Here is a 15814-nt window from a genome sequence, read left to right on the forward strand (position 1 = left end):
GTGTCACATTTCTGCCTTTGGCACTAAATTTAATTTTAAACTAGATAAGCGAGCGGCCGTACTGAGCCTGGGAGTTGCAGCTCTATAATAAATCAATGAATGGGGTGGTCTCCAATGTTGTTTACGATGCCACAACCTATAATTAACCATACGACATCTTAGAATTAAAGAATAGCAATCTCAAATTGATTGTTGCGAAAATATCCTTTTTAATTTATCAAACTTGTCGCCTCTATTGACAGGTAAATTGCTTTTTGTTATTTAAAATGCTCGAGCAAATGAAAGAACACATAAATCTTACAATTTTATTAAAGACTGTTTCTCAACATTGAAAAAATTTACTGAATATTCATTTTATAGATACTTACAAAGATTGCAGTCGGTCTCGTTCACGTGATATATGGGCTGGAGTAAAAAATAGTCAAAAAACTTATAGAGCGTAAGAAGTTTGGTGGAAGTTGCCCGAAGAAGATTCTTTAATTGGTGAAACAGTGTCTCGGAATCACCCGGTATATCCAGTAGAAAAGACCTCATATATCACAACCCTTAGTGCATGTTTAAAAAACAAAGCTTCTCGATTTGTATCAGAAAAATAGTCTAACTAAAAAACCAGCGAGTCTTGTCGGAGGCAGCAACCGTGCACTAAACGTGAATAGTAAACTGTTTTCTTTCTTCTTCCTTCCTTTCATGGTATCTAAAAATGCAAAATACAAATTCAATAGTATCCAACGGCTATTATATTCAAATGGGGTTACTAAAGAGGAAACTGGACGTCTGAAAACTATATCGATGATTTGCGGTTATTTGTGACCAAGTGCGTTTTTTATTCATGGCATGTTCAAACGGAGCCTAAGTGGAGTGATGCAAAAAAAAAATTCAGGAAAAGCTCTATCAGTGTAATATACAGAAGTGGCCAAAAGTAGATAGACAAACAGAATGTTTCAATTAAATCGTGCATACGTTAATGGATCGATTTCCTATGCATGTACACTGCCGGCCAAAAGTTTAAGACCTGATTAAAATGGAAAATCAAAGACGACTGAACATTTCAAAGTTATATGAAGCACAAAGTTAAATTAACATGTATTATAAAGTCTAACAAATCTAGGAGGTAAACATAAACATGAAATTTTAAAAAGTAAAAACAAATTCACAAATTTTATTCAAACTGATTTTTCATCAAAAAATCTTCCTTTACATTTGATTATTTTTTTGACAAGTCTAGGCATCCGAGCAATTAATTTATCAATGGTCTCTTGTGAAATATCGTTCTAACTTTGCTGTAAGACTTTCCACATGTCTTCACGCGATGAAGGACATCGTTCCCTGAACCCTTCTATCTAGCTCCTCCCACAAAAGCTCGATAGGATTAAGGTCTGGACTCTGAGGTGGCCAAACCATATTTTTCAACACTCCTTCGGTCTCCTTTTGTTCCAAATAACTTCTGCATAATTTCGAACTGTGTTTGGGATCATTATCTTGTTGACAAATGAACCCATTGCCAATCAATTTTAACCCCGAAGGAATGGCGTTTCGTTCTAAGATCGCTTTGTACTGCTCCTTTTTCATGATTCCTTCGATTTTTATCAGTTCACCGATTCCATGGCCCGAAAAACAACCCCAGACCATAATGGAACCACCGCCGTGCTTTACGGTCGGTACTACACAATCTGGCATCATCTTTTTTCCAGCACCACGTCGCACATAAACTCTCCTTTTGGATCCAAATAATTCGAACTTCGATTCGTCAGTCCAAAGAACTTTTTTAAAATCGTCTTCCGACCAATTTCTATGGGTAAGGGCCCACTGCAGTCGTTTTTTTTTGTTTTGAGGCCTTAATAAAGGTTTTCGGATAGCAATGCGACCAACCAAATTGCATTTCTGCAATCGCCTTTTCACTGTAGTTAGTGATGTCGATTTGGGTCGATATTTGTTTACCTCAACGCGATTTTCTGGTGCTGTTAGACGCCTATTCCGTTTACTGGTAACAACTATGAATTTATCCTCACCAGATGTACAGTTAGTCTCATGAGTATTCGTACTCTATTGCTTCTCTATTTTAAATTACTGTTATTAATTCACAATGAACGATTTGAAACTGGTACCATCACAAACCTACTTTCCAATTAAAGGGCTTTTAAACTCATATGTACTTTCTTGCAAATTCAAATGTTTATATGGCGAAAACGTAATTTTAAGGAAATAAGAATAAAATGAGGCTCACAAGAGTATTCGTACTGCAACTGTCTGTTATTGGTTAAATCAAGATGATAAGAAATTTAGTCTGTCTTAACTTGTTTGCGGCATAATACGAACGATTACCAACATAGACGTATCGATTTGTTAGTCTTTAGGAGATATTAGTAAAAATGGGGAGAAAAAGTAGTGAAGTTTCATTAAGTGATGGGAAGTTAATTCTTAAATGGCACACTCAAAGTAAAAGTTATTTAGAAATTGCAAATTTAGTGGGCAGAAGTAAATCTACGGTACAATATGTTATAAAAAACATCAAGTCAAGTGGAGATATTTGCAATAAACAACGTAAAGGAGGCCCGAAGAAACTTACTCCTTACGAGGAAAAAGCAGTTATTAAGGAAATAAAGAAGAATCCACAAATTAGTGGACCCAAGTCAGCAGCATTCGTCTTAAAATACTTCAAAAAAGAAGTATCAGCAGAAACATGTAGAAGAATTTTGAGAAGGAACGACTACAATGTTGCCAAGTTGCCAGAAAGAAGCCATTTATTAATAAAAGGAATCGAATAAAACGTTTAGAATTTGCAAAAAAATATGTCGACGAAGATATTAATTTTTAGGAACAAGTAATTTTCACTGACGAAAGTAAATTCAATTTGTTCAATTCAGATGGACGAACAATGGCGTGGAGAAAATCAAATTCAGAGTACGAATTCAAAAATTTTAAAGGAACCGTAAAGCATGGAGGTGGTTCCGTCATGGTGTGGGGTTGTATGTCCGCAAATGGTGTTGGTGATTTGGTTTTTATTGAAGGAATCATGGACAAACCATATTACCTAAATATTTTACGGAATCACTTGGCATCAAGTGCTACAAAATTAGAGTTACAACATTATTATTATTTCCAGCAAGATGATGATCCAAAACACACGGCTCATATTGTGGAAGAATGGATCTTATATAATACGCCACATACCTTGGCAACACCACCCCAAAGTCCCGATATCAATCCTATAGAACATTTATGGTCAGAAATGAAAAGAAGATTTAAAAAGTACGAAATTGACAGCAAAAAAACATTAAAAGTAAAAAATTTGGATATTTGGAATAAAATTGGACCAACTTATACGAAAAAATTAGTTAGTATGCCTAATCGGCTTAAAAGTATTATAAAGTCCCGGGGAGGGCCAACAAAATATTAAATAATAGAAAATAAACTGATCTTTTAGTATAGTTTTAGTAGGTACGAATACTCTTGTGGGTGTGATTTTGTTACTTATTATACTTAAAATAATAATAATAATAATAATAATAACCATCTTTATTCACCCGGTGAATGGGCTATTGGCCCATTGGCCTTTCTGCCCAATTAACATGTATAATCTACAAAACGAGAAAAAAAAAAACCACGAGGCAACCATAAGTGTGATGAGGATGAGAGTGGAGTGACTGTTCGCTATTGTCGTCCGTCCGCGGTCCGTTCATGGTTGTTGGTAGTGTTCGAGGAGGGTTTCGGAGGGATAAAGGAATCGGGAATGTAGTTTGCCGTGTCAAGCAGAGGTGGTTGAGTATTGTCCAGTTATGAGGTTTGTCCTTCCATTTTTTCCGAAGTTGCAGTAGTCTTTCCATTATTTTCGTCATATTTGTGCGTTCGTATAGCATTTGGGTGGGTGGGTTATGTAAGGGGTTGTCGGGATGTCTTATTTTTGTGATCAGTCTTAAGGCAATTTGTTCAGTTGTTTGTATGTATTTTTTTGTTTTGTCTGTTGCATTCGCCATCAGTACGTGGCCGTAGTCTAATAGAGGTCTGCATATCGCTTTGTATATTTTTGTTGCCGTTTTGGTACTTGTGGCTCTGTCTTTGTATATCAGTGTTCGAAAATGTTTTGTTCGTCGAGTGATTTCTGTCCTCATGTTTTGTAGGTGTTTGGTGAATTTCAGTTTTTTGTCTATTGTAACCCCTAAGTATTTAATTTCGTCAGTTGGTTCTACTGTGTGTCTATCTGCCTGTAATGTTGGGGAGTTGAGTTTAATTTTATGGTTAAAATTATATTTTGTTAATAATACTGTTTATCTTCAATAAAGTTTATAGGAGTTGGGCTTTTTACACGCCCATAAAACATTTCTACTAAAAAAAAATAGTTGAAAATTACTTATAAAAAAGTATTTTTATCTTTAAATCTGGAATCAATAGAGTACGAATACTCGTGAGACTCACTGTAGTAGTTTTTGGTCTTCCTGAACGTGGACGATCTCGATCACTGCCAGTTTCTCTGTATCGGACAATTGCGGAATGAACACAAGTTTTCGATAATTTAAGTTGAGACGCAGTCACACGTTCGGACTTATCTACATTATACAGGGTGGCGCAATAGTGTGACAAAGTACCATATCTTCCTTATTTTACAAAATTAAAAAAAAACTGTTCGTATAAAAGTTATACGTGAACATACAGCCTACATTTTAAAGATATTTTTTATCATATAGGGTGTTGCATAAAGACAGGTCAAAATATTTATTCATTTTATTTGACGGAACCCCCTATATATTATTGTATATTTGGATTCCTCGTAAAATTCTCTCCATGGTAGGATAATTAGTTTTAAATTAAATTGGAACGTTGTCTGCTTATGTCGAAAAATGTTTAAATTTGAAGCAAAATATGGTTCCATAACATGTGCTATAACTTTCAAAGCACGTTAATTATTTTAACAAAAATTCACACCACAGAAGACAAAGGGATGCTCAAGTGCCTTGTTCAACGAATAAGTCGGTTTCTTATTCAGAATACTTTCTACAGGCCCTGCAACTTGGGAATATTCAAATTCATTTTTCTTGGAATTTTTAAATGGGACACCCTGTATTTACGAATCCTATATTGTTGAGATTTGAATCCTCTTCATCTTTTGTTAAGGTAACATTATACGCATTCCCTTTAGTTTTGGCGGAATTCTCATTTCTTTAATACATTTGCAAATAAAACATGCTACGTCTATTAATAGTTTAATTTAAATTTATTAATATTATACACTGTGTAATATAGACATTTACCTAATTAAGTGTTCAAAGTGTCTGCCATTTTCTTGAATACAAAGTTCAAGACGTCTCTCAAAAGCATCACTTAAATTTCGACACATTTCAACAGTTATACTGCGAAAACAATTTCTAATTCGAATTTTCATGTCTTCTCTTGTAGTCGGAGGTATTTTATAAACTTGTTCTTTAACAAATCCCCACATAGAAAAATCCATTTTCGTCAAATCTGGTGATCTAGGCGGCCAAGCGGTGGGTCCTTGATCGTTTTTGTCTATTAACTTTGTTGTATATTACACTTCCAGTCCTCTCAAAACGTTCCATAAGCTTTTCAAATGCCTTTTTCTCAGGTTGTCTTCTCTCGGGATATCGTTCCTGATACAATCTTTTAGCTAATAGTGCATTTTTCTTACTAGGACCCAACACGAAAATCATGTCAACCATTTCGGATTGTGAAAAGTTCATATTTAAATTTATTACAACCTTATTACAACTGATGTACAAGTGATCAATAAATAATAAATTTGAAGTTTAAAATTTGTCAATGGCTTTCATGGTAAACTAGAAAATTAGTATTCTGAATAAGAAACCGACTTATTCGTTGAACAAGGCACTTGAGCATCCCTTTGTCTTCTGTGGTGTGAATTTTTGTTAAAATAATTAACGTGCTTTGAAAGTTACAGCGCATGTTATGGAACCATGTTTTGCTTCAAATTTAAACATTTTTCGACATAAGCAGACAACGTTCCAATTTAATTTAAAACTAATTATCCTACCATGGAGAGAATTTTACGAGGAATCCAAATATACAATAATATATAGGGGGTTCCGTCAAATAAAATGAATAAATATTTTGACCTGTCTTTATGCAACACCCTATATGATAAAAAATATCTTTAAAATGTAGGCTGTATGTTCACGTATAACTTTTAAACGAACAGTTTTTTTTTTATTTTGTAAAATAAGGAAGATATGGTACTTTGTCACACTATTGCGCTACCCTGTATAGAGTAACGATGGCAGATCGCGTATCAGTGTTAATTTCGTGCACTTTCCCCATTTTTTAAAATTCATCGCTGTAAAAGCCACAAGTTGAAACCAGCTGCGATTGTTAGTCAAAGAAAGGCCATAACACACAAACACAAAAGTTAATTAATACCAAATCTCATTTCAGATTACTTAAACAAACGTACTGTTTAGCCAATGCAACAAACAGCAAAATAATATTTATTGAGGACGTAATAGTTATTACGTTCATAGTTATGAACAAACGACTGTACCTTTCTGGCGCTCAATCGGCACTAGTTTAAATGGAGGTAGAGGAAAACGAAATAATTCTCTTATCTTAAAAAATCTGATTGTTTATGCGTTCCGAAGAAAATAAAAAATCGTAGATGGTGCAGGAATTTGTTTATAGCTCGGAAATTTAATATGTTTGTAAATAACTTAACGTTTCTATAAGTGGTCTCAAACTTTTGGCCGGCAGTGTATGTTATTTGTCGCAAAACACGTTATAAGAAATAATAAACAAATGTTGGTAAAGTTACTTTATTGTCAATAAAAAAATAAATCTTTGGAATTCACCTGGTCAAAAGTAGATAGACAATTTAAAAATGAAAATAAAAACATAACAATTTCCTTCAAATTACTTGAAAAATCAATTGGGACTTTTCCCAAGGCGCTAATATATGGTAAAATACCCATTATTGGCAATGACTGCCTGACATCGACGCAGCATTGATTCAATCAATTTATTTAATATTGCTGGATCAATATTTTGCCATTTTTCTTGTATTTTAATAAACAGTTCATCGCAATTTGAATAATTTTTATCTCTCAATCCTTGGTCGACAATTTGCCACAGGTTTTCTATGGGATTCAGATCGGGCGACTGGGAAGGCCACATCAAAATCGGTACTTTTTATTCTTCAAGAAACCGTTTAACTAACTTTGAGGAATGTTTGGGATCGTTGTCGCGTTGAAAATGGAATCTTAAGGGTAAATTGTCTTCAACATAAGGTAACATTCTGAAGTACGTCCCGGTACAGAAATCTGTTCATGATTCCATTTGTTCAATGCAGTGGGCCAATACCAAAACCGCTGAAACATCCCCATATCATTACCGATCCTCCTCCATGCTTAACCGTGGGTCTGGTGTGTTTAAGGTTTAATTGCTGACCAGTGGAACGTCTAACGTATTGAATGCCATTGGAATTAAACAAATTGAACTTAGATCCAGCAAACTCGTTTCCAATCCTGTTTCAGCCAATGAATATGTTGTTTGGCAAATTCCATTCGGGCCTTCCGATTTTTCTTCCTGAGAAGTGGTTTTTCTGCTGGCCTGCGTGCAAATAATTTCTCTTCCACTAGTTTTCATCTTACAGTCCTTGAAGACACAGAAACTCCGAAAACTTCCAGCTCAGATCGAATTTTCTCAGAAGACACGAATGGATCTTTCGAACAAATAGTCTTTATCTTCCGCACATCTCTTTTACTCAGCTTCCTTGGTCGTCCAGTTTTTAGTTTCGGGTTAATTGATCAAATTCTTTGATATCTTTTTGTTATAGCCCAAATAGTGCCTTTTTTAACATCGGACCTGCGAGAGATTTGCACTTGCCGTTCACCCTCATTAAAAGCTTTAACAATTCGTTCTTTCAAATCAGTGGACACTTTTACTCCACGAGACATGTTGTAGACTATAAACCAAATGCAAATTTTACTACTAGTTTTCTGATATCTTAAGAATTTAAAGTAAATTCGACTGTTTTTACCACGTCTATCTACTTTTGACCAGGTGAATTCCAAAGATTTATTTTTTTATCGAAAATAAAGTAACTTTACCAACATTTGTTTATTATTTCTTATAACGTTATTTGCGACAAATAACATACATGCACAGGAAACCGATCAATTAACATATGCACGATTTAATTGAAACATTCCGTTTGTCTATCTACTTTTGGCCCCTACTGTAAGTATCTCAAAAACGGCAAGATGCTTAATCTAAGTAGAACTAAATTAAAATTCAACTTTGATGCTCATCGTTTATGTTAACGTTTAGGCGTTATTGTTTTATGCGAATTTTGGTATTATTTTTAAAAGTATATTTCGCCCCTGACTGGATGCCGTTTAATTTTGAAACACTTTGCACCTCTCTGTATATCCTCAGTTGTATGCAAATCTTAATTTCTGGTTTACAAAAATAGTTTTGTTTTATACGATTCAGACTTAAGTTCAATTTGTAACTGCTGTGATGCACTTTACCATTATACAGGGTGTCCCAGATTTTAACCATGGTTTCTACTAATGAAATTAACAAACGCATATTTTTTTTTTGTTCAAAAGTCGGTCGTTTAAGTTATAGAGATCCTTGAATGTGGAGCCCCATTAGGATAAAATAATTTGTGTTGGAAGAGCCCTTCAAAGGATTTTCGTTAAATTTGGAATACAAATACTTTTCGATCGTAGCAATTCACAAATAAAAAAATTAAATATACAGCCTTGCCATAGCATAGATATAAGGGCCGGACTACGAGTATAGAGGCCCGTATTTATTTAACCGTTAAATATTTCGATTAAGTGATTACACTACTTGATTATACCTTTCATTGAGAAACTTTTTTGTCTCTTTGAGATTTTTCACAGAATGCGTCGCTTTCCCATAATAGTTGTTTTAAGGCAATTCTCATCTTCCTCGGATTACACCGTGTCTGCCTAAAGTTATTTATTGAACTATTTGAAACAAAATAACAAAGAAGAATGAAATTGCACACTAAAAAGTGTTCAAAGTGACCACGAGTTCCTGGACTTTCTATAAACGATAAGGGTGATCCTTTTCTTGAGGTAACACCCTTTGAATACTACTTTTTGGGATCATTAAGTCATGCTCGGCATTTCTTAAACTACTAATTTTATTATCCTCAAAGTAATTGATTATTTCTTGCTCATCATCCACCCCATGATGCTTAATATTGTGATTTTCTCCTCGTTGAAGAGCGAAACTACCAAATTCCCTCAACCTGATATGAACATTTGTAAACGTTCTTGCATTTGGAGGTCGTCGATCAGGAAATCGCTGATGGTAGAGAGCTCTAGCTCTACGAGCATTTTGTCTGCACTCACCATAAATCATGTGAATATCAGCATACTCGCTAAACGGAAGAGCCATCATAAAACAAATAAAAATGAATTTTTATGTTATTTTATAATTAAATATGGCAATAATAGCATTAACGAGTCATACCTACTGCCAGTTGACCACAATATACCAGAAAATGACAATCAGAATGGTTTTTTTGACAGGGAGAGTGATGTGGCTATTCGAGCCATGGTCTACTTAATATCAACAAATTCCTGCAGTAAAAAGGCGTAAAACTTGGAATCGCTACTACGAGAAAACAACGCATTCTGCGAAAAATCTTCAAGAGACAAAAAAGTTTCTAAATGAAAGGTACAATCGAGTAGTGTGATCACCCTATCGAAATATTTAACAGTTAGATAAATATGGGCCCATATATTCATAGTCCGGCCCTTATATCTATTTTACGGCAAACCTGTATATTTCATTTTTTATTCGTGAACTGCTGCGATCGAAAAATGTTTGTGCACCAAATTTCATGACAATCCGTCGAAGGGCTCTTCCAACATAAATTATTTTATCCAAATGGAGCCCCATATTCAAAGAGCCCTAGAACCTCAACGAAAGAGTTTTGGACAAAAAGAAAAAATACGTGTTTGTTAATTCCATTAGTAGAAACCACGGTTAAAATATTTGCACTTTGATCTGGGTCACCCTGTATATGCAACTATTCTCGCAAATTTTAACCAGTTTCATAAACCTTAGGAACAGTCACTCAAAAAACGAAGATAATTTTTTAATTTTAACATCCAGCACCTCTGTAAAGAAATATTTGCAGACCCATATTGGTAGGAACTATTTGAATAAAATAAAAGAATTATGCGCTATAAAGATTTTCGTTTATTATTGGCTCACAACGTATAAAAGTTAAAAAGAATAAGAAAATAACAAATGCCATGTACATTTTTAAAGAATGTGCTTAAAAGCAGTAGATACAAGTAGTGAAAAAATTAAAAATTTGTATAACTTAAATTTGACTAGTTCTGAGATATTTTCAAATAAGTTTTTAAAAAGAGTGTTCACTATGTTAGTAGGCTTTTAATACAGGGAAGTAAATGATAGAGAAAGCTAATGAAACTGGAAACTTATGAAATACGTATATAAGGTAAGCACTTTGCCAAGTGTTCTTTCTGGGAACACATTATTCATTATTTTTTAATAGTTTTTTGAAAATAACGCCTGACATACCAGTAGGGCCTATTCTACTTATTATCGCGGAATAGCATATTATTTTCAATTAAAATCAACTGATAATAACATCTACCCTCTCCTGAGAGCTCGAACGAAACCTTTGTTAACGTTTTGGTGATAAGTCTATCATCATCTTCAGAACTTGGGCAAATAGAGTCAAAAAACAAAAATAAACAGTAAACTGAAATATCTCAGAGGCGAATACTTACAGAACGTGAAGCATCAGGAATTCTTCTTCTTAATCGCTGAGGAATATCAAGTATTATAGATAACCAAGTATTATCCAGGTTTAAATTAGTATTAAGTTTAAAAATATATATTAAAAATTCTAGTTATTCTTTATGATAATTAAAAGATACAGATTTAGACTCAAATTACGTGTTTTTAAATCTTTTTTTTTTGTTCAAATAAAGAATTTTAAAGGTTCTACGTGTGTAAAGGGAAAAATTAAAGTGTAATGAACTAAGTTTTAATGCCAAAAAGACACATAAAAAAAATATTTTCACAATGTCGAGCAGTCTATAATGAGGGAAAATCAAAAGAGTCATTTTATTACAGATCTTTTTATACCATATACAGGGTGTTTCCTAAGTATGGTACATAACTTCGGGAGCGTATTCTACAGCTAAACTAAAGGTAATTTTGTTATATAAACTGTATCCCAAAAATGCTTCGTTGCGGAAATACAGGGTGTGAAAATTTCTTTCAAAAATTACAATTTTTAAAATATTTCCGAAACGACTTGAGACATTTAATGTAATTTTGCAGAATTTGAGAGTTAGCAACGGTGCGTATTTCCCGCTAAAAACAGTGGCTGTTGCGTAACCAGTGGCATGCGGGCAGGATAATTGCTGGATATTTTAATGGAATTTAATGGAAATTCTTTTCCAATATTTTGTTCCTTTTTTAATTATTTGTTCGATTTGGAAGAAAAAACGTCTCCTGACTTTTTTCGCAGGACGCACCGTTTTCGAGTAAATAAATAAAAAACATTGTAGCTAAATCTTTTCATTCTTTTTTATTATTCTTAAGAGAAGAAATATTTGCATAAAGATATGAATTTTTTTGTTGTGTACTTGCCTGTTTTATTAAAATTTCATGAAACTGTCTCAAGTAGTTTTTGAAATATTTAAATTTTTTAAAGAAATTTTCACACCCTCTATTTCCCCAACGAAGCATTTTTGGGATATAGTTTACGTAACAAAATTACCTTTATTTTAGCTGTAGAATACGCTCCCGAAGTTATGTACCGTACTTAGGAAACACCCTGTATAGTAGGTACATCAGGCTGAATCAAACGAATAGAAAATAAATTTAATGCTAAAACAGTTTTTAGAACAGGAAATACACTAGGCTTAAAAACTAGAAAGATACATATACAAAACAAAAATGAATACACAAATTATAGCATACATGAAGTTCCTTGGAAATATGAGAAATTTGGTAATGGCGGAACATCTAGGCCCTTAAGAAAGGATATTTCAGAACATCAAATTTATTTTAAATATGGCGAATTTATTACGTCAAATAAACAACGGTCGCATAATTAAATGGGACCATACTTGCATCGTTACCAGGGAACTATTATTAAAGAACTGGGAACCACTTTTGGAGTTGGATGGTTAGAATTTCACTTTTCGTTTCACATTTCAGACAAACCTCGACAGCCAGGGTACCTGGCTCGGACCTGAACGACTCGAGTCCCTCTCTGTGACCTGCAGGACCCTGGTTTGTCCGAAGAAAAATAAAAGAAAATAGATGTATTTTACTTAAAGATAATCGATGCGTGGCCTCGTTGTTTAGTTAACATGGATAACACTTGGTTGCCTATGGTTGAACAAGATGTTAATTCCAGACACATATTTTTATATGTGTGTAGTCTTTTGACTAAACTAAAAAAAATTATAAATTACCAATACAGAAAAAATGAAAATAGCGAAACACAGGTTTAATTAGGTATAATGATTAAACATTAACCATTTATCTCAACTTTGGAATACTGAGATGATGCACGTCAGAGAAACTGTTATCCCATAGCGGTTAAGAAGAGGAATTTCGGAGTGTTTCACGTAATTTTAATATCCACCTTTGATACATTTCAGTTTAACGTTTCATTTCGTCTTCTACCCTTTTTTTGCTAGGTTCTGTCGACGGTAACAAGTATTTAACCTAAACGTTAAGAAGAGTCACAGTCTAAGCCTTTAGTAAAGGGTGAATTCGCGGTTAGTTTTAACTGAGAATAGTGGCCATTACAACAACACCTACTTGTGTGTGAAGCGTTATTTCCAAAAAAAAAATTAAAAAACATTGATCGTTTTATTTTGAATTCGGTTTCCGGCAGTGCCTTAATTAATTTGACTTTTTAACACCAATGATTACGCACGCGCATACATATTTATTCCCATGAGGTCAGAATCTACCTTGAGGGATTTCGTTCCGTCCTCTTTAACGTGTCTTTTATGGAAAATTCACATCTTCTGTAATGTACCAGGTATACCGGTATGAAGTGAGCGTCAGGATATAAATGTCTCGATATAGGGCATTTGTTGTAAACAAAACTTTTTTTTTGTTTGCTTGGTTGGTGTGCAAACTGATAAACATATTCAGTACAAATCAAGTCCTTGGACAAATAACAATAAATTATTTCATTATGCCAAAAATGTCGAATTTTGTACCACAAAATGATGATTTGCGGAAAGCATTAACTTTTTGCTTTCATTTGAAGAAAAGTGCTGTAGAGTCGCATCGAATGCTTGCCGAGGCATATGATGATTATGCTTCATCAGAATCAACATGCAAAAGATGGTTTCAACGATTCAGAAATAACAATTTTGATGTGCAAAATGAAGAACGTGGCAGACCACCAAAAAGGTTTGAAGACGCAGAACTGCAATCAATATTGGATGAAGATGACACTTTAAGTGAAAAGCAAATGGCAGAAATGTTAAATGTTGCACAACGAACAATTTCTGATCGTTTAAAAGCTACGGGAAAGATCCAAAAGTGTGGAAAGCGGGTGCCGCATGAATTGAATGAAAGACAGATGGAGAACCGAAAAAACACCTGTGAAATTTTGCTTTAAAGGCACGAAAGAAGATCAGTTTTTCACCGAATTGTTACTGGAAATGAGAAATGAATTTTTTTTCAAAATCCTAAACGGAAAAAATCATGGGTTGATTCGGGACAACCATCAACATCGACTGCAAAACCTGATTGATTCGACAAGAAGGCAATGCTGTGTGTTCGGTGGGATCAGAAAGGTGTGGTGCACCACGAGCTTTTAAAACCTGGTGAAACCGTTGATATTGTTCGCTATCGACAACAATTGATTAATTTAAACAATGCATTGATCGAAAAATGATCAGAATGGGCCAGAAGACATGGGAAGGTAACTTTGCTCCATGACAACGCACCTGCACACAAAGAAACACCGGTTCAGGATACCATCGAAACACTTGGCTGGGAGTTGCTACCCCATCCGCCGTATTCGCCAGACTTGACTCCTTCGGACTATCATTTGTTTTCATCGATGGGACACGCATTGGCCTGAGAAACATTTCGATTCCTACGAAGAAGTACAAAATTGGGTGTCTAATTGGTTTGATGCCAAAGAGGCGCATTTCTATTGGCGCGGTATCCATAAATTGCCAGAAAGGTGGTCAAAATGTGTAGAAAGCAATGGTCAATATTTTGAATAATTTTTTTTTCTTTCCTTGTTAAAACTGGTGTTTTATTTTCACGAAATAGCGGTCATTTCATACCGGTAGACCTGGTAAATATGGACGTACCCACCTACCTATTTAGTATATCTGAAAGCTCTGAAGATATAATTTCTGAAATTTTCAAGTCCCTGTCGCATTCGGCTTCGCTCAGTTCTCTGCTATCGGAGAAGCAAGTCGGAGGCCTGATATTCACCTGAGCTGCTTCAACTTTAACATTCTCTGAACTACAAAATTGAAAATCTATTACTTTGGAAATGGTTGTAACCTTTCAGCAAGTTTCTTGTGTGAATTCGTATGCGCTCCACGCCTTTTACCGATTTTAGATTGTTAGAGGAACCGCCCTGATCCGCCTCTTGCAAGGGCTTAGATTTGAAGAGAATTCGATTCTAATTCGCTCTAATTCGATTCGAGTGACCGGAGTGTATTTTCATGGGTAGCTTATCAATGTATAGTTTAATTGCATAATGGTTATCCTTTGTCGAGGCAACGGTGCCGACTGCACTTAATTTTTTTTTTAAGTCGAATAACTTACGTGCACTACACCTTGATCGTTATATAATAGAATGTAGTTCGAAAATTGTATACTCCCTCTACGCGTAATAAGTTCCTTTCACCTCGTTTACATGCTCGTTGAAAACGTTTCGCAGCGCATGATACCTAATACTTAATCGACCTAGAGTAAAGATAAGTGTAATCAATATCAAATAATGTACCTTGGCTACCTGCTACTACTTGCAGTCCTATAATGTCTCTTAACCGCCGGTTGCCTCCTTTCCGCCAATGGGGATAGCTCGTTGGATTCCGTGCTGGAATCTTTATTTCTGTACAAATCGGCTACCAGGAGGGTTTCGTAACCCGTGTACCCTACACCCGAGTGACCCCGTTCTCTTTTCTTTGCTTGTCGGTAACTTGTACCCGTGGTTCCTTCACAACCACCGCTCCCGCTGGTATCTTCGGAATCTGAGTCTGCATTAGGTTCGTTGTGGTGCAATTGAGGCCGGTATAATATTTGGGTCGGATGTGGCAGGAGAGCTGCTGTAAAAGACATTATTATAACCCGACTAAAAATCATGTGCTATACGCATACATTCGTTATTGTAGTAATGCTGGTTTTTATGCCAGGTTCCTTTGCTCGGTTGGTTCTTCGATATTATCCCCCTAGATCGATCGCCGTCTTCCATATGGCTGAAGGTCTTGAATTGCATGGTGTAATCTGAGAAGAGATTTGTTGAAATAGTCGAAATGTTGCCAAATATTACGGAATTTTTGCTTTCGAGACAATGTGAATAAGTTTATCGTAACGCAATCTTATAATAACCTTCGTGGGCTTTGACTGTGAGTTTAGTATTACCGATGTCCTTTCAACAATATGTTGAATAAATTCTAAAATACCGGCAAGGTTGGTGGTAATTATACGGGATTCTATATGCTGGTGTTGGTTCAAAACCTCCCTTTTAGGAAAATATTTTATAAATCGCTAAAATGTGTTCCACGTCAAAAGAGCAGGTTTTCCCTTGTTCGTATCTAAAAACACA

At 34.9% G+C, this 15814-nt stretch overlaps 1 protein-coding gene across 3 annotated transcripts in view; it reads right to left on the bottom strand.

The window, feature by feature from the left end:
- Positions 1–291: 291 nt before the first annotated feature.
- The window catches only part of Dscam3 (Down syndrome cell adhesion molecule 3), a 154410-nt gene continuing 138887 nt past the window's right edge, over positions 292–15814 (bottom strand). The window contains exons 29-32 of one of the 3 annotated variants that reach the window (XM_066299275.1): positions 15367–15492; positions 15002–15314; positions 14354–14503; positions 292–694 (exon numbers count right to left, since the gene is read on the bottom strand). In XM_066299275.1, coding sequence (XP_066155372.1) covers positions 643–694; positions 14354–14503; positions 15002–15314; positions 15367–15492 — 641 coding nt within the window. In that variant the 3' untranslated portion in view covers positions 292–642. Of the gene's footprint in view, positions 695–14353; positions 14953–14992; positions 15315–15366; positions 15493–15814 lie in introns of those variants that run through there. The other 2 variants (XM_066299276.1, XM_066299277.1) reach the window with 2 other exon arrangements.

The sequence above is a fragment of the Euwallacea fornicatus genome, chromosome 33, assembly GCF_040115645.1.
Source record: "Euwallacea fornicatus isolate EFF26 chromosome 33, ASM4011564v1, whole genome shotgun sequence".
In the NCBI taxonomy this organism is placed as follows: domain Eukaryota; kingdom Metazoa; phylum Arthropoda; class Insecta; order Coleoptera; family Curculionidae; genus Euwallacea; species Euwallacea fornicatus.